The sequence below is a fragment of the Stegodyphus dumicola genome, chromosome 3 (assembly GCF_044657685.1).
Source record: "Stegodyphus dumicola isolate Sdum_Otavi_A_Nest chromosome 3, ASM4465768v1".
Classification (NCBI taxonomy): domain Eukaryota; kingdom Metazoa; phylum Arthropoda; class Arachnida; order Araneae; family Eresidae; genus Stegodyphus; species Stegodyphus dumicola.
In genome coordinates this window covers 260,979,789-261,005,170 of record NC_140770.1, presented here as the reverse complement: position 1 = coordinate 261,005,170, position 25,382 = coordinate 260,979,789, and the positions used below count along the sequence as shown (strand labels likewise).

Below are 25,382 nucleotides of genomic sequence, written 5' to 3'. Positions count from 1 at the left end.
AGGTTCTTCCGTAAGCAAGGTAGCTGAGGTGTTTAGTGTTTCAAGAGGTACTGTATCGAAGATTTATTCCGCATATTTGAAAAGCGTGAAAACATCATATGCTAAATCACAGCGCGGACGAAAGTGTGTCCTGAGTGATCGTGACAGACGATCATTAAGGGCAATTGTGACGAAAAATAAAAAGACCACAGCTGCAAAAGTTACTGCTGAAATTAATGTTGTGTTACCGAACCCTGTGAGTACCAAAACAAGTAGAATGGAGCTTCATAAACAGGGAATTGCTGGCCGTGCTGCAATTGAGAAGCCACTCATCAGTGATGCTAATGCCCGTAACAGGAAAAGCTGGTGTTTAAGTCATAAAGCCTGGACTATAGAGCAGTGGAAGCAAGTAATATGGTCTGACGAGTCTTCTTTCACATTGTTTCCCACTTCTGGCCGAGTTTACGTCTGGAGAACGCCATCTCAAGCCTATAATACAGACTGCTTGTTGCCAAGAGTGAAACATGGCAGGGGTTCTGTTATGGTTTGGGCAGCCATATCGTGGTTCTCTGCTAGCCCCATGATAACTGTGTCAGGGCACATGACAGCCAAGACTTATGTGAACATTTTGGCCGATCAAGTTCATCCCATGGTACAAACTTTGTTCCCCGATGGTGATGATGTCTTCCAAGATGACAAAGCCCCTGTTCACACAGCTCACATTGTCCAGGACTGGTTTTCTGAGCACGAGGATGAGTTGTCCCATCTCCCCTGGCCACCACAGTCACCAGATCTGAATATTATCGAACCTTTGTGGTCTACATTGGAACGGAAAGTGCGTTCTCGTTATCCACCGCCAACATCGTTATCTGAACTTGCCACCGTTTTGCAGGAAGAATGGTATAATATTCCCTTGGCAAACATACAGGAACTGTATTTATCCATTCCGAGAAGACTGCAAGCTGTTTTGGATGCCAACGGGTTTCCTACACCATATTAAGCAAAGAAACATGTTTTTTTAAAGGTGTTTCCATATTTTTGTCCCACCCCTGTATTCGGTTTATACCGAAACTTGATCTCATAATATCTGTTTTAAAAAAGTCCGCTTGTATACTAAGATTTATGCATCAATAAAATGTATTGAGTACGGGAAGTATTGAAGGCAATATAAGCATGCTAATTGTAATAATTTATAGTTAAATATACAGTACTTTCCATTATATTTATTTTTTGACGTTTTATATGTTATTCGTATTTCGAAAAACGAAGAAAATGAAGTGCTAAGAATAAAAGCCTTTCAATGGTATCAAAAAACTGTTTAAACATTTGGTCAATTTCTTTAAATTATGCTTTTTAACTTTTTCTGTTTCCCTAGGATACCAGTCTAATTTTAAACTTAACATTATTAAAAAGGTTTGTTATTTTGACATTTAATTTGAAACTATCTAAAGTAACTACCATATACGCTATTAAAATTTTTAAAGCGTTTTTACAGTTTGAAGTTATGAAGTCTTGCATTATGAAGTTTATTAAGTGCGATATTTGATTTTCTCAGGTAGCCTGTGATACACATTTCGAGCCTAAAAACTGTGATCTTGAAAAGTAAGTACAGATTTTGTTAAATTTATTAAACAATGTTATATAACATGATGGTATGACGATTAAATCTGAATATTAGATTGGGATTAGGATTGGGATTATTCAATTATGGCAAAGCACACGAGGGCTATCTGCCTAAAGGGAGGGATGCCTTCGTGGAGGACTTTCTAAGGGAAACTGGCTCGTATACACGTTACACATGGGGAAAACCAAGAAAACGCCAATGTAGCCAGCCCGTTCGCGGGATTCGAACCTCGGACCGAAGAACCAGCGTTCAGCGTCTTTACCGCTCGGGCGCTGGTGGGCTCTGAATATTAGAATCAATGCCACGTGTCATTCCTTCATCAACCTAAGCAATTGGAACGATTACACATTTTACCCTTTCAGAATAAATGATATTGATCTTAAATTAAAAAACATCATTGCAGTAAATGCACACTAAAAAAAAGAGACAATTCTATAGTTCCCGTTTTACTAAAGCGGATTGACGAAATTTGTGTTCTTCTCTCGGCTTAGGATATGTATTAGAATACATAGCTTTGTTCACACATAGGTATTTTGAGAGAAAATCGATAATTTTGTAACTTTGTAAATTTTATAATTGACATACCGAATTTTTTACGTAATTCGATTCTAAAAGTAGTCCAATTGCTGTTATGCCGAAGTACTGAGTTTCTTAAAAATCGCACGCGTATTTTTTAAACAATTAGCTCTAAGCTTTTATCTCCTTAATGTTAAATGAATTTGCTACTTACCTCTTTTTTTTATTAACCTTAGTTGATTCCTCCTTTTACAGTTCGAAATTTGAGTTCAATCCAAATAGGAATGGCAGATATTTTCTGATTTACTTTTAAAATTAATTTATTAGCTTAAATTAATTTAGTAGCTTTTTAGTATTTTTCGATAACATTTTTAGTTTTTTTTAGTATTTTTCAAAAATATTTTTGAATTATAATTTATAAACATTTTACCATCACATTAAAGTAAATGTATTTCTAAGCATGCCTTAAAAAGGTAGAGATTTTTATTCAAAATTTCCCATGATATATGTTATTTTATATATTGGCGCTTTTGAAATTTGACAAATTCGTTATAATTGACAGTAACGCCAAATGTGATTTGCCCGTTTTGTTAAAATCATATGAAAGAATGAAAGAAGTACCTAAAAAAATAGGTTACCTATATATATATATATATATATAGGTTTATATGAATTTCGCCAAGTGAATTATTCTTGCGCAAACTGAAAAACGTACGCCAAGATAAATTTGAGTCGTAGAATTGAAATATGAAAAATCATCGCCATGTCATTTAAAAAAAAAATCCACATTTTGTGAATAATACCTATGTCATAAAATGCTATATATAAATCTAATACATATCCTAAGTTGAGGTTTCAAGATATGAGAAACGCGAGTTAAATTTCGTCAACTGGCCTAGAAGAACGGAAGATATAGAACAGTCCCCCACTTTTTTTTTTTTTTTTTTTTACTTTGTACGAGTGCTTTTTTGTACTTCCTTGTACGAAGTACGTACAAGGAAGTATTGTAATAGCGAAAAGTTTCAGGCAGCATATTTCCACGAAAATATCCATTTTGACCGCTATCGAAGGCAATTTAACGATGTTTTTGTGTGACAATTATACGTAAGGACAGACTAAAAGCCTCTTTTGCTCTAAAGAAATTATAAAACTGCTTTAAAATGAATTCTGAAGAGAATTTTTCGTCGTGTTTGAACGTACGTATGTATCTCGAATAACTCAAAAAAAAAAAAAAAAAAAAAAAAGAGTAGCCTCAGAATGTTGAAATTTTGTATATAGGACTGCTATAGCATGTTAGATGTGCACCTAGTATTTTGGTTGCAATCGGCCGCACTAAACGTATATAAATATATATATATATATCCACTCTGTCACCCGGCTCAGTGATCTCAGTTTCTTTACTCTTATATTTTTGTAAATTGTGCATTTTTTGCTTTAAAAATGATTGACTTATGGTGTTCTTATCTTCCGGTTAAGGTTTCTATGCCTTTAGGAAATCTGCAAGCAATATTTGCAGAATTATCAATAATTTAAAAGCTGTTTAAGTGCGTTTAAGCCTAATTTTAAATAACATGGCGGAAATGTTTGTTTACATTTGAAACAGTAGAATAGTAGATTTGTTGTCAATCTAGAGAGACTAAACTTCGCAACAAAAAAGATAACGCCTTCCTTTATTATTGCGAATTAAATCATGTGCTTAATCCTTTCTGGAATTTTTTTGAGGAAGTAAGTGTTTAAGATTTACTTCAAAATTTTTAATATGGATATTTTGAGCCTTTTCGCGAAGTGAGAACTGAATTAATTGAATGAGAAATATTATCTCGTCTGTGAAATATTGTTTCTTTTTAGTTTTGTTTGGTTAATTTCCTTTATAAATGGTTATAGATTTATTATAGTATTTGAATAGAACATGTGGCAACGATTAGATAATTTTTCAAATGATATAAATTTTGTGCATTCTGAGTCATAATATGAACGGAATATAACGCTGATAAGTAAACCTACCGCCAGAGTGTCGCTATGGTAAACAAATATAGTAAATGTTAAAGAGTGCATTTCTTCTATTGTGGTTTATGAGTTATCGAAGAAGTAGATTTAATTCGATCCAATAAGTTTAAATGAAATGCAAGGTAAAATGCGTATAATTTAATATTCTGTACAAGGAAGAAGAAAATCATGTGGTGTACACATCAGTTTTTTTTTTTTTTTTTTTTTTTTTTTTTTTTTTTTTTTTTTCAGGGTGCACATCCCGCCACTAATTTATTGTAATTTTTCACAAGTATGTTGCAAATATATTCTTAAATTTGTTTCTAAAGACAGAAATCTCTCAGTGGGTGAAGCATATGTGCATCTCATTAATGTTCGATCATCACATAAATTTGATGTTTGTACTTTTTGGTCCAAAATTACACATAACCTGACGATACGGCTTTTCGTTCTGTTGACAGGTGTTTTTGAAATATTGGAATGAGTACATACGTTTATTTATAAAACATTGATAGTGTTTATATATACATAGATAGATATTGTAAATATCGTCGATTAACAATATAATATATTAATATAATATAAAAATATATTAATATCTTCGATCTACATGATGTCCCGTTCTCTTAATCCTGGTCTTCTTATATGCTGTTTCAAAGATAAACCGCGTTGTTAAATCTTAAAGAACATTTTATCATTGCCATGCAGTGCATCCATGCATCATCCAGTAATTCAAGGATGTGGATCCATGCATCATCCACATCATTCAATGATCCAAGTTTGATTGCTGCTGTTGCATTTATAATTATGTTACTGTTTCAGAACAGCAAACTTCACTGTGCATGTTTTATTTCTGTTTATACGAGCAAGAACTATTATTCCGTTTTGAAACACCATGTAGAAATCCTGTTCGAGCTATTTATTATTTTGGTTTCGCAGATCTGGTGTCCTAGTGAAACAGAAAGGTAAATATTAGAGATTAAATATCAGCTGCAAGATACGTATGCAAGCTTCATGTGAAATAAAAGTCCGACTACGTCTTGGATAAGCAAGTCTTTTAATAATTACACACATGCGCAAGTCTCTCCGTGCCGTTAATTTAGGATGACATAGCATCATAGCATATTTTTCCTTCAGTGTGGGTTTGCTACTTCCAACAGCTTATTTTAAACATATGATTTTATATATATATATGCAATTTCTGTTGGGCTTATTCTTGAAACAAAAGTAGCTGTTAAAAAAGTGTTAAAATGAAATTTAATCAGATTCCACAATTTTCTTATATTTTATAATTTTAAATTTTTAACATCTTTAAACTTTAATATTAATTCTTTAAAGATAATGGATTGTAATATTACTAAAACGCCCGGCCGTCATACGAAATGACCGCTGTTCTAGATATTATAAATTGTAATTAAAAGGATTTGTGCAAAGGTGTCTGCTAATTTAAACTGAATTACCCAGGGCAGGCGGCGAAGACACCCCTTTGCTTACTGCTCCAAGGGATTTCCCCCTTCTACTTGCTTAATTGCTTAAAGTAGAATGAAATGAAGGAAACCACTGGCGGTACATTTCTTAAGAGCGACCGCTAGCTCAGTCAATAAAGCTGATTTAAATAATGAAATGTTAATTCACATGCCAAAGATCTCTTTGTACACAACATTTCTTGTGTAGATCTTTCCATCATTTTTAAGCTCGCCTTGCAAAGGAACATCCATTATTTTTAATTTTGCTTCCGTTATTTCACGAATTCTTAAACAGGCAACATAAAGTTGACCGTGTCCAAATGCAGACTTAGGTAAAAAAAAAATGCGAACACGCTTAAGCGTTTGGCCCTGAGACTAAGGTCATAGCAAAGGCAAGTTTTACAGGAAATTGTCTATGTTTCAATTGAAACGGCAACCCTGTGCGAAACCCCGAAAAGGATTACTGTCGCTAAACGGATTACTGCAAAGCAAGGGAGATCCGCTTGCTTAGTGGTAGTATGCCTTCACTGAGATTCTCTTAGGAAATTTAGCCCAAATTCAAGTTCATTGGGAAATCAGAAAATCATCATATTGCCTTTATGTTTATCAGGAAAAGAATGGGAGTTGAATAATAGTGTTAAACACATTAATGTACTTGACCACTTTTAAGAGTCATAAAGGTAAAAATAGTGTTTATTTGCTGAATATTAAGCATTATATTAAAGAACTGATATCATATTAGGAAAATATGTATGTATTATGTTTTTGTATCCAAACACTTTACATGTATTCTGTTACATTGTGCTGTATGAAAGATATTGTGTTAAGGATCACATTACATTAAGGTCACATTCATACTTAAAAACTACATTTATGATCATAAAAGTTTGTTTCTGTTACGCAGATTGCATCCATTAACTGTAGATGATATGGACAGATGTGCACCGGCGCTTCTTGATCTTCCTATCAGAAACTTTTATCTAGGAGCATCAGGGCGACGAATCACGTATCAGGAAAATATGAAAGCTTTTAGGAGGTATATTTAACATTTACTTACTTGCTCGTTCAATATTCTTCTCATTTAATTTACATATAACAGAATGAAATGTAGTACATATTTCGCTTTTAAGTAATTATAATTCTTTAACAATTATTTTTGTTTGGGTTGGTTTGTTTGAACTTGGCAAAACACTCGAGGGTTATCTGCCTAGATAATTCTAGAATAAAAATGTAGAATAACGCAGTAGATAGTTTTTCTTGACTGCTTTGTAAAATAACGACTGTATCAGTTTAGCAAATTTCAGCTATAACATGTTGCTTAGAACAAACGTGTAGAATAATATAGCACTTAGTTTCGTTTGACTACTTCGTACCATAACGACCTAATCGAATTTCGTGCACAATATCTTTCTTAAGACCTAAACGCAACTCAACTTGGTAGCATTTACTTTGTCCACTTGTAGTCACATAATAAAGGCTGTAGCCATTATATGTGAATTCGAATGAGAAATCAAACGGATGAAGAGCAGATAAAATTTGTGCCTGTGCACGTCTTACGCATTTACTGCGCTGAAGGATGTAGGACCATCAAAAACCAAAGATTGTGAAATTTTGTGAAACCAAAGATTATCTTTAAGCACGTCCTTATTTTTTATTGCATTACGTGAGACGTCCATGTTCAGCTGCAAGATTGTATTAATTGCAATGGAAATCAGAAAACTTTTATAAATAGAATACGTCTCATTAGATGCTATTCACTCCTTTCCTTTTATACTGGTATTCGACTGCATTTTCCAACGCAGACTGAAAATACAAGACCCTGTTGTCTACATTACAGTCATTCTTACAGTCTTTATAAAATAGCACTCATTGGTAAAAACGATTTCGATATTAATGAACATAATATAGTATTATAGATATATTTTCTTACCTTACGATTTTTCTCTTCAGTTGTTACTCTTGAATTTGATTTTCTCAACATATTCCACTTAGAAAACATAAAATGTATTTCAGTCGAAGTGTTTATATTTCTATTATTTGATGAAGTCAACAAGATTACATAATGATTAAATGTTTCAGAAAATCAAATATTATGCTGGGATTAAAATTGTGTACAAATTTGATAATTAGAATTTATACTTTTAACTTTCATGTGAGCTTCCCTATTCCCCGCTTTTTTAAATGAGCCAACTGTGTGCGGGAAAAAAGTATTTTACAAAATACAGTCAAACTCACTTATAACGAGCGCAAAGACACCGCACTCTTTGCTCATTGTAAACGAGTGATCGTAAAAACTGGCTCGTGAAAAAAATCATAAAAATTCACGCATACCTACTCTATTATATGAACTTACTTTATAGATTTTTTTGTTTGCTTATGAGTAAAACATTTGAGTAAAAAAATTGGTGGGTTCATTTGCTTTGAACTGTCTTATCGTCCCTTTCTTCTGCTGCTGTTCTTCAGAGAAGTTTCATGGCCCGGACAACATCGTAATTTGCATCTCTGGCTTCGAGAAAGGTTTGAAGTTTTTATGCACACTCAAAGGCCATTTAATATGCTTGGGGTCGTTCAACTTTAAATTCTTCATATTCGTCCGTCGTCACCATTATCGTTTCGTGTCATCCTTTCTTTATCTGCTTTAGCTTGAGTTTCAGCTACAAGGTTCTCAGGAGTAAGTATCTCGAAAGTGATAACAATGGCGTCAACAGGTACATAATTTTCAAACTCGTCTTTAATCAGTTCCAAATTTTCCAAGTCATCTGCCACTCTTGAGAAATGTCAGTCAAGACTTAGAGAAGCAATTGGTAATGGATGCTGATTTAACCTTTTCCCAAGCATCATTCGTTCATTAAACATATCACTTCGAGTTCGTTTACAATAACATTTGAAGTTGTTCCTATGTTTTTCTTATCTATCGAGAAGCATCAAAATCAGTGCTTACGAAAGTTTGACTTAAAACTTCCAATGACCTATTGGTCCATAGGCTGGATAACACATACCGAATTCGGTGGTAAAAAGTTAATCCTTATGTTTGTAAATACAATGGTTTTGGGATGTGCTTTACATTTATCAATTTAAAAGGAAAATCTTATGCTTTCCTTTCCTCATTTGCCTCTCCCAGTTCGAAATTAGTTCCGTCAAAATGTCCGAAGTCATCCAGGCTTTCTGCAGTGGTCATAATCAAAAAGAAGCTTTTCAGACCTAGTCTTTTGGGATTTGTTAATAACCAACAGTTTCTTCTTGTCTGTGCGAGACATATTAGAGCACACTAAAGCTGTCAATCAATGTTGGGGATCTTCCCTCCGACGCACGTTTTACCCTGAAGGGTCACAGAAGACTTAAAGTCTTCTGTGAGGTTACGTTGTAGAAAATTATAAATGTAATCTTTTGTGTATTCCTTCGCTAATGGCTCGCCACTTTTCACTCATCCATGTCGTTATATCCACCATGTTTGCAGAGTTCGTTTCACCACAGATTTTTCCAAAGGTCTATGTATATTCTTCAATCGATCAAGCCGTCCATTTGAACACACAAATTCAGAATAGCTAAACTTCTGAACAATTAAATTTTTGTTTGAACAATTAAAAGGGGAACAATTTTGTTTAAACAATTAAATTTTTTTTTGAACAATTTAAAGTTACAGGAAAATCTGCACCATGCTGCAACTTCATCGACTATAAAAGAGCTCTGTCTGAATCCTCATCAGCACATTTCTTGAAATGTTATTATTTTGGCATGCTTATTTTGATTGAAAGCAGCCATTAACTTTCCCCTGTTTTTAACAGTGTTGAAGCAGTAAAAGGAGATAAATAATATTTTTTGCAGATTTCGGAATTTTTTACGCCATCTTCTAACTTCCGCAAAATCCTTACGTTTTCGTCAGCTGATAAAATTTTACGTTACGACATCGCAAGATAAAATTTGACGAGCGTACAATATAACTGCAGATCAAACAATGACCTCCCCACAAGTCTCCAACGTAGAGTAAACTTCCGTCCATTTAGCAACCTCCGTCGTGTCCCTCCGTCTTCTCAAGGTCGTCGTAGAATGTCCTCCCACATGCACCCGATAAGAATAAAAAGGCTGCCATCACGTGTTGGCAGGATTTATGACTCATGACTAACTTTTGATTGACTTCGGAATGAAAAGGAATTCTTCCATGAAAGGATTAGCTGAGCTAGAAGTCAATAGAAATTTTATGAGTCACAAAAATATTGCTCGCTATACCTGGGTTTGCTCGTTTAAAACAAGTTATGCTTCCATGGACTTAACATCACTAACGCGCCCTGGTTTGTTCGAAATAACATCATTCACGCAGACTTGAAAATAAAACCCATTCCTAAACAAATCCTCATGGAGGCGCACAACTTGAAAAAATGGATAATTCTCCAGTGCACACGCTAAGAGAACTCGTAAATTATGACCTTACGGTGGATAGCGTAGTGAAGAGACCTCGGTCAATTCACCATAATGCGCGGTAATTTTATTCATTTTTAATCTTAGTATTGTGTTTTGTGATCTATTTAACCATATTTAACCAAGGTCTGTGTTATTGCCAAAATTGGCTTAATGCCTGGAAGCAGGCTAGAGACTCTGAGTTAATTAGTATGGGTAAAGAATTGTGTTTCATGTGATCTCACTACGCCAACCGCTTTGGTTCTACTTCTGATTCGCTGCTAGACTGCTACAAAAATTCTCTCAGTAACCTTACGCTACTCAGCGTAATTATCCTGACTCATTCCTGACCGGATGCATCATGCATGAACTTGAATACTGGATGATTTTGTTTTTCTAAGTGCTAATTTCTTAAATTTCGTATGTACAGCTTGACTTTGCCATGGAATCATTGAACCTTGTTTTAATGTCACGCCTCCGGGCGAGATGCAGTAGCAGCTTAATGATCTAAATACGGTGAATGGCCTTTATAGGCGGTACAGATTTTGAACAAGTCAAAACTCACAGTAGTTATACACCTGATGTGAAATAGACCTAAATGCCTAAATGGACTTAACATCAAGCATTTCCGATTTCCTGGTAAATTCGAGTTCTTTTTAAATCAGAGCTCGTTAAATGCGAGTTATACTGTATTAGAGAAATGGACTCCAACTGTGTACTCGTATATTAGTTTTGTCCAAAAAAAAAGAGGCAAAATAAATTAGTTACCTTTTTATAACCTAGTTGGCAAGTTTGTTAAAAATACACATATTATCAGAAAATATCGAAGCAGAAGATACCGAAGGTAAAATGATAATTCAATACTTGAAAAAGGCCGCCGAGACCGGAAAATAATTAATGATTTTAACTGCCGTACCGAACGGTCTGGTCCCGAATACCGGATCATGTGTAACGTGTATACGAGCCAGTTTCCCTTAGAAAGATCTCCACGAAGGCGTCCCTCCCCTTAGGCAGATAGCCCTAGTATGCTTTGCCATAATTAAACAAACCAAATCGAATACCGGAGAAGGCACAGATATTACTTCTCCGTACCTTTACAGAAGGCAACATTGGCCCACCTGTTAGGTGCCTCCTCAATAAAGAGACCTCCGTTTGTGTCTCTAGTAGTGGTCAATGCCTATAAACGGCTAGAGCCGCCATTGGGACAAAACATACTTGAAAAACAAAACCATATGCAAATGTTTTAATCCCAAACTGGAAATTTTTGAAAACATATGTTTTTAAACATTTTCATGTAACTTTCTTTTTCTCAATTTTGGGTTAAAATATTTGCATATGCTTTTGTTTTTTCTAAGTATTAGATTATTAAGACTAAGTATTTTTCTAAGTATAAGATTATTTAAGACTATTTTTAAACTTTAAATTGTGTCTCTGTCCGCTCAGAAACAGGCTGTTTTATTTCTGTTCTCATTTCGCTGCACCAACCCTCTAATGACGATGCAGCGAAAGATGTAAATTTGTTTTCGTTTTTGGTTTGTACATGTTTTGTCCCCTTATTTCTTGCAGTTTACCACTGTTCTCCCGCTATTTGGTTTTTGCATGTGGTTTATTCTGAATGGAATATATCATGAATTCCAACGTAATTTTTATTTTATTTTATCTTGCATTATCTCTATCACTTTTTGTTGCTATTAGCACACAGCTGGATTAAGTTTTGAACTGTTTTTGTTTAAATTAGTTCTTACTGTCTCTACAGAAATCCATAAATTATATTTTTACAATTAAGGATAAGAATCATACCCAGGATGCTGCAAGGTTTAACAAGCATTGACATGAAGACAACTGTCCTTGGTCAAGAGGTGGATTTTCCTATAGCCCTTTCTCCTGTTGCCCTCCAGACACTTGCGGATCCAGAAGGTGAAATGGCTACTGCGACAGGTGATTCGATGCATTTGTTCATTTCTAATAGTGTTTGTTCATTATCGAAATGAGTCAGACACCTATTTTTTCTTCTAAGTTATATTCATTCAAAAATATCAATAAGCTACAATTATTTCAACTGTCAGAAATCTTGCAAACTTACTGATTTGTATCATCATAAGCTTTTATGTGAAACTAAGGGATGGAGACATATGTCAAATACACTATGTTATGACTATATTTTTTATTGCACATGGTGATAACGATTAACAGATTTCGCGTTATTATACATGATTTAAATTGAGTTTGTATTGCAATATACTACATGCTGTTTTTAGCTCACATTATAAACAATACAGCACAGAACGATCGCCTTCTAGCAAGCGTGAACCATTTCCTGGGTTTAGAATAAAATTTGTATTTCAGACCTATTGCGATTTCCATTTAATATAGAGCAGAGCTTCCCAAAGTACATTTCTTGACGCAGAGGTAACAGTGGTAAGTCGCAAGAAGTTCGGAAGATTAGCACTATCATTACAGTGTTTTCTGTTTATCTCTAACCATATTATGTGATCATTTTTTCCCCAGCTTAGTTAATTGAGAAAAATGTAACGTTTATTTTTTTTAAATTAAGTTTATCATAAATTGAGTTTATCAAACTTTTATTACGAAATTAAAATTCTTTTAAATTTTTTTTAGTCTATTTTAATTTAAATTTTTGTAGAATAAAATATTGTTTCGTATTTTTTCATATAAACTACGAGTGTATAGAATAAAAGTGAAATAAATTACTTACATTATTTACATTTGAAATTTCTTAAATGATCCATTAACTTATAAAATATTTTCTCCCTCTTTTCCGCATGTCTTCATGGTGTAAATGGAAGCATGCTCGACGCGTATTCGAGAGGTCCTGAGTTGGAATCCCGGCGAGAGCACTGCCGATTTCTTCACATCCAAAAATTCTGTAACCACGATTTGGCAATCGTGTCTCCTAATCTCCAATCGCCCTCCTTCCTTTCCGCATGTGTGTTTAGTGTAACTGGAAGCAAACCGATGCGTATTTATGACGCCTGGAGTTCGAATCTTGAGGAGGAGGACAATGCACGTATCTCACGTCACCGCATCAACATAACTTAATGACTCTACAAAGTGTGATTCTCCCTCTGCGAAAGCCACACATAGTCAATTAATGCTACACAAACATTTACATTTTTAGTTTCTTACAATATGTTTATTAGACATTGTTAATGTTTTTTAAAGCAGGAGCAAATTTTAGGCTTCTTATGGGAATAAGAAGTTTCTTCGTTTGATAAAAAATAATTTTCTCCTAACTATTCGACCACATTTAAAATCAAATCACAACGACTAATGCTTTTTTTACCAGTAGTCTCCTTATCCATGCAGAATCATGTGTCTGTCGTAGATAATTCAAGGATGCTAAAGAGATACATGTACTGGCCAACATCAGCTTGAAGACTTGACGGAATATTTTCGAAGAACTTGATCAAAAATATCTATTCCACGAATGGTTGCATTGTAAAAACTGACAAACTGTGGTGATTTTTCGCACCTAAAATATCTTCTAGAGCTGGACGAAATTAATATATAAGAAGGGGAGTCGTGATCTTTTTTCTTTGATATGATATGAGAGATATGATACAATCCTTGATAATTTTGATAGAAAATAATTCATCTTTCGTATTCTTGAAAGAAATTATTGACTGTACTACAACATAGGTAATTCCTTTATTTCTCAAATCTTTTACAAAATTTAAATAAGTGAAGAAATTGTCCGTGGTAACCTTTATTTCAGTGTTATAAAAGGGCTCAAGAAATCAATAAACGGCATGCTGTTCCACAGTTTCTTTAACTTCTCAGCTTTTATCTTTCCCCAAATAACATATTCATTTGCTAAGTACTTTGTTTTGCATCAGCTCAAAGCTAAATTTTATTCCGAATTTATCGGTTTGTTTTTAGGTATATGCATCCTAAAACGATCATAAAACGACATATTGCCTTTGTTTATCAATTGTAATATTACAATTGATAAACAAATGTTTATCAATTGTAATATTTTCATCTGGCTTGTAACCCAATTAGGATGTTCCATACCTTTGGAGCAAGAGCAAAAGAGGAATGATTTAATTTTGATTGAAAGCAGACCTGAAACGTTATGGTAGTTTTCGTATTAAGGATGTAATGGGGTCCTCATTTGTTGAATCGGGTTCACTTGTTGTAGTTCGAATAATCGAGTCTTTTTCAGATGAAATAGAATGCGTTCCTGTTTAGATTCCTCAAGAGAATTTATTTATGAACCATAATTATCATCGAATAGTTTTTGGACAACTTTTACAATTTCTTTTTTAGATAGATTTCTAAAGGTTTTACACAATACGATTGAACACGATTTGAATAATTTCAAGGGAAATGAAAAGAGCTGAGTGACACGAAGGACGCAAACAGACAAAAGACATGAAACCCATTCGGAACATTACCATTCCGTAGAGGACGAAATTAAAATAGTCTAACTGTTATTCCAACAAGCTATCGAATAATATGTGGCATGAAAATATAAAGAAAACCCAAACAAATGACGTCAAGATGCTATTAGATCATGCCGCGTTAGACTTTTACTAGACACGGAAGAAGTGTAGTCAAAGTGACTGCTAGCCGTAATTCTAGTTGTATATAATTATACATAAAAAAATAGTCATTTAAACTAGGTCAAATAAATTATTTTGTGATTTCGGTATATAATCAGGAAAAGTAAAAACAATATCAAAATAGTTAAACAGAAAATTTTTAAAAACCCAAATGATGTAAATTTATTTACAGTCAAAATGGCCGCTTCAGTTATTCTATTATTAATATTATGTTACATATTCATATGCATTTAGAAATAATTATGATTCGCTTTATAATTACTAATTATATTTTAATAATTAATTAATTTTTTGCTATTTTATTTTAACGCTATTTAGTTTTAAGTCTCACCTTCCTTTCCATCCTTTTCCCCACAGTGATATCACAGCTATATGCAACAATGCTAAATCGTTTGAGAAACGTCTCGTCTGGAGACCAAATTCCAGTGTACATAATAACCGGTAAAAGTTCTAAAATTTGCTCCGAACACCAAGATTTTTCACATAATGAAATAAAATCGGCATATTGCTGAAGGTTTAAGCAATTTATTATTCTTACTTTAGATAAATTTGATGCGTAAACGACGAGTAAATTTAGCAGTAATGCTTTTTTAAATCTGTAAGAAACATATTAGGATGTATACGTTTTAGTACGTGGGGGGGTAAAGAAGTGTGAGACTAACATTTATCATATTCATTTAAACGGGGTTTCATCTGCTTATTTTTTATTTTATTTATTTATTGTTATTATTATTGCTTTGTTATTTTGCCATATTGAAGAGGCACCTCCATAAAAATACTGGCACCTTTAAAATGGTGCACTGTCACCAGCAGCACCTAGCTATGGTAATTATCCAGCTGGAGCTTCTTCAGTTGCTTGGTTACATACACTCATGTCCATAAATTAAGGATAATGCAAAATCAGGCAAAGGAAGAGTTAGAAGCAAAACAAATTTGACTTATTTGTAAAGCTTATTTATTAAACAAAAGGTAAAGAGCAAAAAAAGATGCTATAGGTTTGATATTATTAAAAAAATTAGCGATTTTGTCTCCCTGGAGCAAATTACAAAAAAAAAAACCTATTTACAAAAAACCAATATTACATAGTTGGTATGATTGTTAATACATTGTATGTCTCCCAGACGATGCAATACATCCCGTACAACGCCTAGGCATGCTGACTATCAAATTATCGATCTGTTCTTGGGGGATACTACACCACTCAAAAAGCGATGCTCTCCGAAGTTCCGGTAGACATGTAGGAGGAGGTTGACGGGCTGCAACTCGTCGGCCAAGCATGTCCCACACGTGCTCTACTGGATTCAAGTCCGGTGAGAATGTTGGCCAGTCCATACGGGTGATATCCTCCGATTGAAGGCATTCGCTTACGATGTTTGCACGGTGAGGACGGGCGTTGTCATTCATAAACACAAATTGTGCGCCCATGGCGACCCGAAGCAAACATACATGTTGTTCTAGAATGACGTCCCGATAGATATGGCTTGTCATGGTTCCAATTTGAAGATGCAGGTTAGTTCTCGAACCCAGAATATTTCCACCCCAAACGAGCAGTCCTGCACCACCGTAACGGTGTCGTTCAATGATGTTTTCTTGGTGGTAACGGGTACCTGGAGCTCTCCATATGAAAGTTCGGCGAGAATCAGACTGCAAGCTAAACCTGGACTCGTCGGAAAACATCACACAAGCCCACTGTCAGGTCTGAGGCTGTGCTCCGCCTGTTTGTTTTGGCAGTAACTGCCAAATACCGGTCCTCATTCGGCGTTGTAACTCTGGGGCGACCTGTGCTGTAACGTCTACTCATATTACCATCATCTTGGAATCGTTGGCAAAGCCTGGAGATGACACTCTGGGCAATTTCAAGTTCGTCTGATACTTCCAGTTGGGTACGCCGAGATTCCAGACGGCCGATAATACTACCACGTAAAAATTCATCCAAATGCGTCCTTTGTGTCATAACTATTCGGTTATTGCACTGAAATGCTTATAAAGCGCCTGCGAACAATTTTATTCTTTGCCTGTATTCCTTATATATCACTCTCTTACACTCTCGTCATTGTGACGTACCATCGGTGTCATCTGGTTACTTTCTGAAAGGTGATATAGTTATTTTAGATTTCGATTTCCGCGTGACTTCGAATTATCCTTAATTTATGGACATGAGTGTATTTTACATAGTATCTGTAAAATCATTCACTTTTAGAAACTTCAGAAACTAAGATACTTCGGATACTTTAGAAACTAGATACTTCAGATACTTTAAAAACTTCAGATACTTTAGAAACTAGAGTCAAATACTTTAGAATATACTTTAAAATATGTCACTTTTACTTGCCTTGGAATGTGACATTTTAGAAAATGTCATTTTGGAATCAGACACTTTAGAATGTGTCTCATTAAAGTAATAGTGGGATAGAATTTAGTTTTAAGTGAAATAGTATGGATAAACCAAAGCTGATATTCAATAAATTTTAATCCAATTTTTTTCCCTAATAACATTGGTACTTTTCCTTTAAGCGGATGGTGTTAGAACGAGATGAATAAATGAATGAATGAATGAAGAAACTGTATCTTGCAAAGTAAATGGTTAAGAAGATAACAGTAACTTAACTTTATTAAATACTTATTGGAGAAACTGATTCCTAAATAAACCAGAAACTTGAAAAAACGTGATTAAGCTCTGAAGCATCTTTTACCATCTCATTTAAATGCATTAGTTTATTTATATTATAAGGTATTTCTCCCGCTTTCCTAGCGAGCCTTCGTGGTGCAGTAGTTTGCACACTGGGCCGGTATTCCAGAGGTCCGTGGTTCAATTGCCGGCGAAGGCAATTGCTAATTTTTCATCTTGCCTGCTTCCAAAAAATACCTAATGTCTCTACAATATATTTGTATATTTAGTTTTTAAATTAAAATTTATCATCCATCTTAGCTTTATTAAGCTAAAAAATATTAAATTTAATGTAGTTATTTCGTCTGTTTTTAGCTGTTGAAGACATGAAGACAATTATGATTCTCAGTAGCTTCTCTTCCACTCTCATCGAAGATCTTGCACCGATTATCCAAAATTCAACTTCTCATTATTGGATGCAGCTTTATATATTTGAAGATCGTACTTTAACTACTGACATTATGCGAAAAGCAGAGGAAGCTGGATTTAAAGCTTTCGTCTTGACAGCAGATGCTCCAACTCATGCTAGTCTCACCTGCAGTGGTAGAAAATCTGTGGTTGATATTGAAGGAGTTCGGTAAGTGTCTCCTTAAATAAGCTAAAATACGCTATTTTTTATTTATTTTTTTTATTTCTAAAACATAGATTCCGGTAGAAGATTCCTTTTGAGATTTCTGAATCAGAAGTTTTTACGAGGCAAAAGGATTGGCCTTGCGCTTAACCCCCAACCTGGAGGGCGAGGCATTCCAAATTTATAAAGGCCCTGGAGGCAAGGATGCTCAGCTATATCCCTAGACACTGCCATTTTACGACATGCATGAGCTACATTGGGTCTATTCTTTCATACCAGGTCACTATAAGGGTGGATAGATGGATCCCCCACTAGATGGGTAGATGATGTCGAGCAAGATTTAAGGGTAACTGGAGCTAACCGATGTAAGACTATTAATTTGGGGTCAGGGGAGTGACCTAGAATGGGGTCAGGTGGAGGAAACTTTGGAGATTGGTCGTAACAGACTGTGGAGCTTATGATGAAGAAGGAAACATAGATAAGAATTTTAATGAGAAATCCAAAGTTAGGTAAAATTCAGCTATAGTGAGGCAATGATTTCATTAAAAATGTCAACGCATTGCAAGGAAATGTCTTATGAGGGATTTCTTAGACCATCTGCTGTTAATCAATATCAACTAGTTTTCACTTCTGTAAAATAAGTTCAACAAAAAATATCGAAAAATCTTTTTTTCTATTAATAAATTAAATTTCTTGACACTATTAGAATTATTTAGAAAGATCACAAGGAAGAATATTTTAATCTTCGAAAATAAAAGAAAGCACCTGCATTCTACTTTCCTACAAAATATACAATTATTCTGTAAACAGTTTACTATACATTCAAAACTCCTTTACAGGCAACAGCAGTTTATTAATTGAAACGTTAAAATATGGGATATTTGTGAAGAAAAATATTGTTATTATAGGACGTAAACTTCCTTTTGATTTGCATTGTGAATAGCTAAAACATAATGCAACATCAGAAGTTGCTAATTAAAGCTTTTATCACTATAATGTATATCGTTGAAATTGAATTGTTAATATTATTGTTATCTACATTTCATCAACTAATTCCATTATTCATTATATTAAAAGTACAAAATCGAAATCGTTTTTTTTCCATTTAATTTGAACACATAATTGCATAATGATAGGGATGGGATAGCTTACTGAAAGTTCGAAGGAATAGAAAGTGAGTATTTTAATTAGGGATGAATTAGTCTAAATCCATAAACTTACTAAACCAATTGAATTCAGTAACTTTCAGCATCTTTTCGAGTTACATACCAGCTAGTTTCGTAAACCCAAACTTAGCTTGAAAATTAAGAAAGTCGAATTTTTAAATTCTTTAAGAGTATTTTCGTAAGAAACTGTAATATGGATTATTATTTTTACGTATGAATATATATATATATATGTAAAATATAAAAATATGAAGGAAAATTGTTAACAAATTGCCAACTTAATTGTCAATAGTCCTTTAAATTCCTAATTTTACTTTGAGTACAACCCTCTTCAAAGCAATTACTTATACCTCTCAACTGATGTCATTTTTTCGGTGCAGTAAACTGCAATGCGGAAACTCTTCCCCTAGTGCAGTGGTCGGCAAACTTATTAGCCAAAGAGCCAAATATGAACATTACAACAATTTTTATAAAAATTGGGACGCAAATCTGCTTGTTTAGTAAACTTTTATTACACTAAATAAAACTAAATTTAATACTTAATAAATATTTATTAATCCGAACAATGTGCTTGCATCTCCTTAGAAAGTTTGAGTAAGTCAGGTTAGTATGTTGTTGTTTCTAATTTTAGGCATGATTCTAAGTTCTCGTCAATAAGACGACTTCTCAGTTTACTCTTGATAATGTTCATGCTTGAAAACGATTGTTCGCATATATATGTAGAACCGAAAATGGAAAGAACATGCTTCCCTCATATTTAAAATTATTGTTTTAAAATGGTGTTTATCAATAGAGGAATTATTTTCTTGCCGATGCTTCAGCAAGCTCGAAAAGTGAAACAATGTTTCCCTTTCAAAATCCTGTGCAAAAATGGATAATTTGTTTTCGAATGTTATTACTTCTTTTAACATCGAAAAAATTAAGTTTCCTTTTCCTTGTAGTTTACGATTAAGCTGATTTAGATGAGACTTAAAGTCTACCATGAAATACAATTTTTGGATATACTAATTATCTGTTAGTCCTGGATAGTGAACGCCTTTATCAAGGAGAAATGCTTTAATTTACGGAAAAAGGGACGCAAAACGTTTTAAAACGTTCCCTCTTGATAACCAAGATACCTTGTTAAAAAGCAGAAGATCAGCGTACTCACTCTCCATTTCAAATAAAAATTCTTTGAATTGGCGATGATTAAGAGGTTTAGCTAAAATGGAGTTGATAATGGTAATCACTAATTCCATAACTTTACAAATTTCTTCCGGAAATGTTTGCGCACAAAGCGCTTCTTGGTAAATGATATAATGGTAAACAAGTATCTCGCAATCAATTTTTATTTTCAAAATAGCAACAACCCCTTTTCTTAACCGGTCATGCTTTTGGTCCCATCTGTTGAAATCGACACAATTTTATCGAGGGGAATATGATGTTTACCCATACACTCAATTATAGCATTGGTGATATCTTCTCCAAGCGTCTTACCTTTGAGTAACAATAATCCTAAAAGTTCTTCTTTAGGGCTTGAATGAGACATAAATCTTACAAAAAGTGAAACTTGTGCTGTATCATTTATATCACAAGACTCGTCAATTGCTATTGATAAAGCCGAAACCAATTTCAGATCTTCGATATGCTGGATGGTTATATTCGAACACATTTTAATTGTTCTATTTTTAATGGTTTTGGCAGACAATGGTAACTCTTTAATTCTTTTCAGAATATCTGCTTTGTTCTTAATAAAATCCCGAAATAGCTCATCGGATGCATTTATAAAACAATTTTTTATATATTCGCCGTGTGTGTACAGTTTTTCTCTCTTAGCAATCTCTTACAAAACTTGCCATATTAATATTGCTGGAAGATTGCATCCAGTTATTAAACACAGAAGTTGATGACTCTTGACTCTTCTGAAGTTCATTAACTGCTTTCTTCCTTGCATCACCGTTAGGATATTTAGTGCTAAATGACACGTGCTTTCTTGTAAAGTGTCTCTCTAAATTTGACTTCTTGTTATGCGCGAATTTCTCCTTACAAATAAGACATGTCGGAAGTCCATTCAAGTTTTGAATAAACGCAAAATTCTCTGTCCACTCAACTTTAAATTCGCGGTTTTCACCTTCCGTTTTTCTTTGCTTTTTTTTTTTTTTTTTTTTTTTTTTTTTTTTTTTTGGTAGCCATGTTAATTGGGGTGCTTATAAAAGTATTCCAAATATATTTTTTTTCTAAAGCCACCAGTACAAAATTATTATCATTATTAAATTGATGAAAATAAAAATTTTTAAAATACAATTTTATTAATATATGTAACTGCATTAAAAAAAATATTTTTTTCCATCATCAGAATAACAAAACTTTTAATATGACCAAAAATTGGAAGAAAACTTCCAACATTTGGACAAATAAAAGTTATCGAAAATCGATTACACATTTTGTACCGGAACCACAAACATACATAGCAGGTGTAACAAAATCGTAGAAAAATACCTGTAAGATGTGCAGCTAGATTAAAAAATACAACATTTTTTTAATACGACAGGTCAACGGCAGACACCGTAGAAAAGACAAAACTGTTCACACTGCAACTACTGCTCTGTGATGCCAATTTATACCTTCACTACTTTATAAAAAGCATGCACGCGCATGCCGGTAGCTTGTGCATGGTTTATGTTTACGTTTACGAAAACTAATAAAATTAAACTCAATGTTCGTTACGTATTTTTACAAGAATATAAAATTTTAATTACCTATCTATCTTTTTACTCAAACAAAAAATTATACATGTTCTCGATTTATAGAAGAATTTTAATTTATCAAAGTAAGATGTAACATTTTTCTTACCAAGTTTTTTTAAATGAAAATATTGTTCCACCTTCCGTGGATATTCGTACCAGAGCCGTACTTAAGGAGCCAAAGAGCCACATGCGGCTCTGGAGCCGCACTTTGCCGACCACTGCCCTGGTGTAATTTAAATTCAAACAAAAATTTCCCAAGCTATAAATACTCCAGCTATGCAATACGCATCGCATTCTTGCCTGCTAGTAGCAATATTTAGACTGTGTATAATAATAGACTGTGTATCGGAAATTTGAAAGTTATAATCATTTGAATATTAAATTGCGATATTGCTGTTGAATTGAATTTTATGGTTTTCAGTGCGAAGAACATTATATTTAATAAATAAAGCTAACACACAAAACGTTAAAAAAGCCTCTTTGGCCGTATCGTTAAATCTGAAAGCTTTTAGATTTTTTTTACTCCAAAGGTGCTTTGTCCCTCAGAGACTATTGTTTTCGTTTGCGATTTTGCGTCGAATCATTCTGAATGTAGGTTTCACTTTTCAAACTGCTGCCCTTCCAGATGTTTGTTAAATATTTTTATATTTTATGTGTTTTATATTAATTTATTTATTTGAACATTTTTACATTTGTGAGGTTAGCTTAATTTTAATTCAAAGATTTTGAATAATATATTGGGAAGCTCTTCAACAATGTAAGAATCCCTGAGAAATATTTTTTCAAAAAGCAAATTAATTTACAACAGTTTAATCTTATAATGTGGAGAGGAACGAAACATGTTATTCAGCATTCAGTCTAGTAACCAAGGGCTGCGCAAATGATTTAGCAGGAAGTTGGCTCAAAATTTATTGCAGGCTTAGCAATTAAAATATCGGCGACTATATTTCAAGCCGCAGAGTGAAATCTTAACTGAGCTAGCTCAGTACCTCCTAGATATATAATCTAGGAGGCACTGGCTAGCTGCACTAGCAATGTGATCTCGAAAGGCAGAAACACGTTATATCTTTCAATCCGAAAATCTCACATTACATTCTGGTCAAGAAACGGAAGAGAGAGGTAATAGTAGAGATTTAAATCATAAAATAAATGGTTCTTTAAAATAATATGAACTTTATGTACTTAATCAACTCAAATGGAACTATAAAGTGAAAATTAAATCGTGTATTACGATTTCATGAAAGCTTTTGATAGATGTTAAAAAAGAGCTTGTTTTTCTGTTTAAAGCAACTGATGCTCATGAAGTTATCTAATACGTTAAATATTGAATTTTGTCGCATAATGCATTCGTTTTTCATTTTGGTTACCAAAACTTCAATTTTTGAGCAAATTTTCTTTTTGAAACGTCTGTAATTTTTTTTCTCCCATTATAAAATCTTGTTTTAGTTGTTTTAATTGTTTATATTCTAATGTATTCAAAAAATAGAAAAATGTATGTTGTGTAAATGAAGATTTAATTTCCAGCAGATCTATACTTTTATGGAAGCATTAACTCTACTTTAATTAACATTCATTTTAAATTTGCGGTAAGGCTAAAAGAATTCCTCGCTTGGTGACGAAAATACTTAGATGTTCAGGTAGAGAAAGATAACAAAGAGTTAAAGACGAATAATGTTTTAAAAAACAAAAGGGAAAATGTTTTTGCCATTACAAAATTTCATGTAAAACTTCATGCTTATATGGAATATTTATGAATTATTTTCTATTTTTGTAACAATTAATAATAAACGGATTCGATATTAGTAGTGAAAGTGAGAACTGGGAAATTGACTGCAAAAGAGCCCTTTAAATGAAACAGTTAGAGGATTTTATTGGGAATAATTAGTTTTGCCTGCAAAACCAATCTCACGATTTGTAATATAGTAATAGTCTTTTGTAGTCCTGCTTAGCATCGTATAGTAATCAAACTTACATAGCATCGTATAGTAATCGTAAAACTATGTCAAACTATGTAATAGTTTGATTACTATTACATAGTTTGACATAGTTATACATAGCATCGTATAGTAATCAAACTTGTAATAATAGTAATCAAAGTTGGTACCATTAAAACTCCCAATGGTACCATTAAAACTTCCTTTGTTTGTAAATGGCATCCTTTCTGTAGGTATGTCGAATTTGGTTTGTTTAGGTATATATAACTGTGAATACAATACCAGGAATTACTCGATTAAAATACTCACGTACACGATATTTGCTTCCAAATTTCTTTCAGCATTTTTACGTCCTTCTTCGACATGAAGTAACAACACGCATTTCATTTTCTTTTCCATTTTCAAATAAATTCATTTTTAATGCATAAAACATTTTTGCTTTGAAGACTTCTCAACTTAAATTAAATTTGGCTTTTGCTATGTCATTTCTACTAAACATCCTTTAAATGATACAAAAGATTTTTGACGACACATCTTTACGAAAATTGAGAGTTTTTAAATGTTCAAGGAAAGTAAAGAAATTATTGAAAACAAACCATTCTCTGCTGGAATATACATTTCTATAAATGAGCAACACATCGGTCAGTTCAGAGATGTGGTGACTACCGATTATCATTTAACAATTAGGAATATTATTGAAGAATCTTCTATGTCCTTAGGATACTGTCAAGCAATTCTGAAGTGTTATTTGTGATTTTAGTGATGAACTAAATTAATTGAATGAGAAATGTATTTGTTATGACATTCGAGGAAATCAGTTTAAATAAAAAGGAGCAAAAATATGCATAATTTAACAGGCCCAACAAGTAAGTCACGTCGTGTCCACATCAAATCGTTTTTTATTCGTTTCCAATACTTTGGGAAAATTAATAATAACTGCCACAGTTTAATTTTTATTTTAAATATGCTATCGAAATAAAATAGGAACCTTCATTTATAGAGTATTAGGAAAACATCCAGGGTTTCATCGTGGATAACTTTTCAAAATGAAGGTAATTTTCTTTACGTGAAAGATGATATGCTACTTTAAAGGGGAAGATTTATGTCATAATAATATTCAGATAAATTTGCAGCAGGATTTCACAAACTAAACTGCCAGTATCACTAATTGTTATAGTACATTATTTTGGTGGTACATTTTTTACACAAAAGGTTCAAATAATTGTAAAATGGCGTCCCTTTTGGTAGACATATTGGTAGATGATGAAGCAAATATTTTTAAATCTTATTTATATAATATAAAATTTTAAAAGTTTGAGAACACTTGATTTACAATCTTTACAGAACTCTCTCAAATTTAGGTAGTTCTTAATATTTCAGATGGTGGGAATCTTTCAAATAAAGGATTATTTCATGTGTTTGAAAAGTAACTAACAACTTATATTTTTTAGTTTAGTAAACATGCCTGATGGAAAGGTACCTAGTGTAAATTCTTCTCTGAGCTATGATGATATCACATGGTTAACAGAACAAACGGAATTGCCAATTGTTGTAAAGGGCATACTTAAAGGTAAGTAATACTTTCTAATTTATGAAATTCCTTCCATAATTCTCCGGAACCCTTAGCATCAATTCTAGAGTAACATATGCTCGAACTTTAATCCGGTGTTCAATGAATACGGAATAGTTATTTGCGGCAATATGGGGTTTTATTCGAACAGAAGCACTTATAATCTGTCGAAGCTGAGATATTGCTGAGGTATAG

General features: G+C 33.3%; 1 protein-coding gene across 2 annotated transcripts in view; it reads left to right on the top strand.

Moving 5' to 3' along the window:
- The window catches only part of LOC118196621 (2-Hydroxyacid oxidase 1-like), a 67,878-nt gene that overhangs the window by 5,254 nt on the left and 37,242 nt on the right, over window positions 1–25,382 (top strand). Inside the window, exons 2-6 of one of the 2 annotated variants that reach the window (XM_035368095.2) lie at window positions 1,535–1,581; window positions 6,476–6,607; window positions 11,753–11,904; window positions 17,536–17,797; window positions 25,069–25,187. In XM_035368095.2, coding sequence (XP_035223986.1) covers window positions 1,535–1,581; window positions 6,476–6,607; window positions 11,753–11,904; window positions 17,536–17,797; window positions 25,069–25,187 — 712 coding nt within the window. The remainder of the gene's footprint in view (window positions 1–1,534; window positions 1,582–6,475; window positions 6,608–11,752; window positions 11,905–17,535; window positions 17,798–25,068; window positions 25,188–25,382) is intronic. The other variant, XM_035368102.2, reaches the window with a different exon arrangement.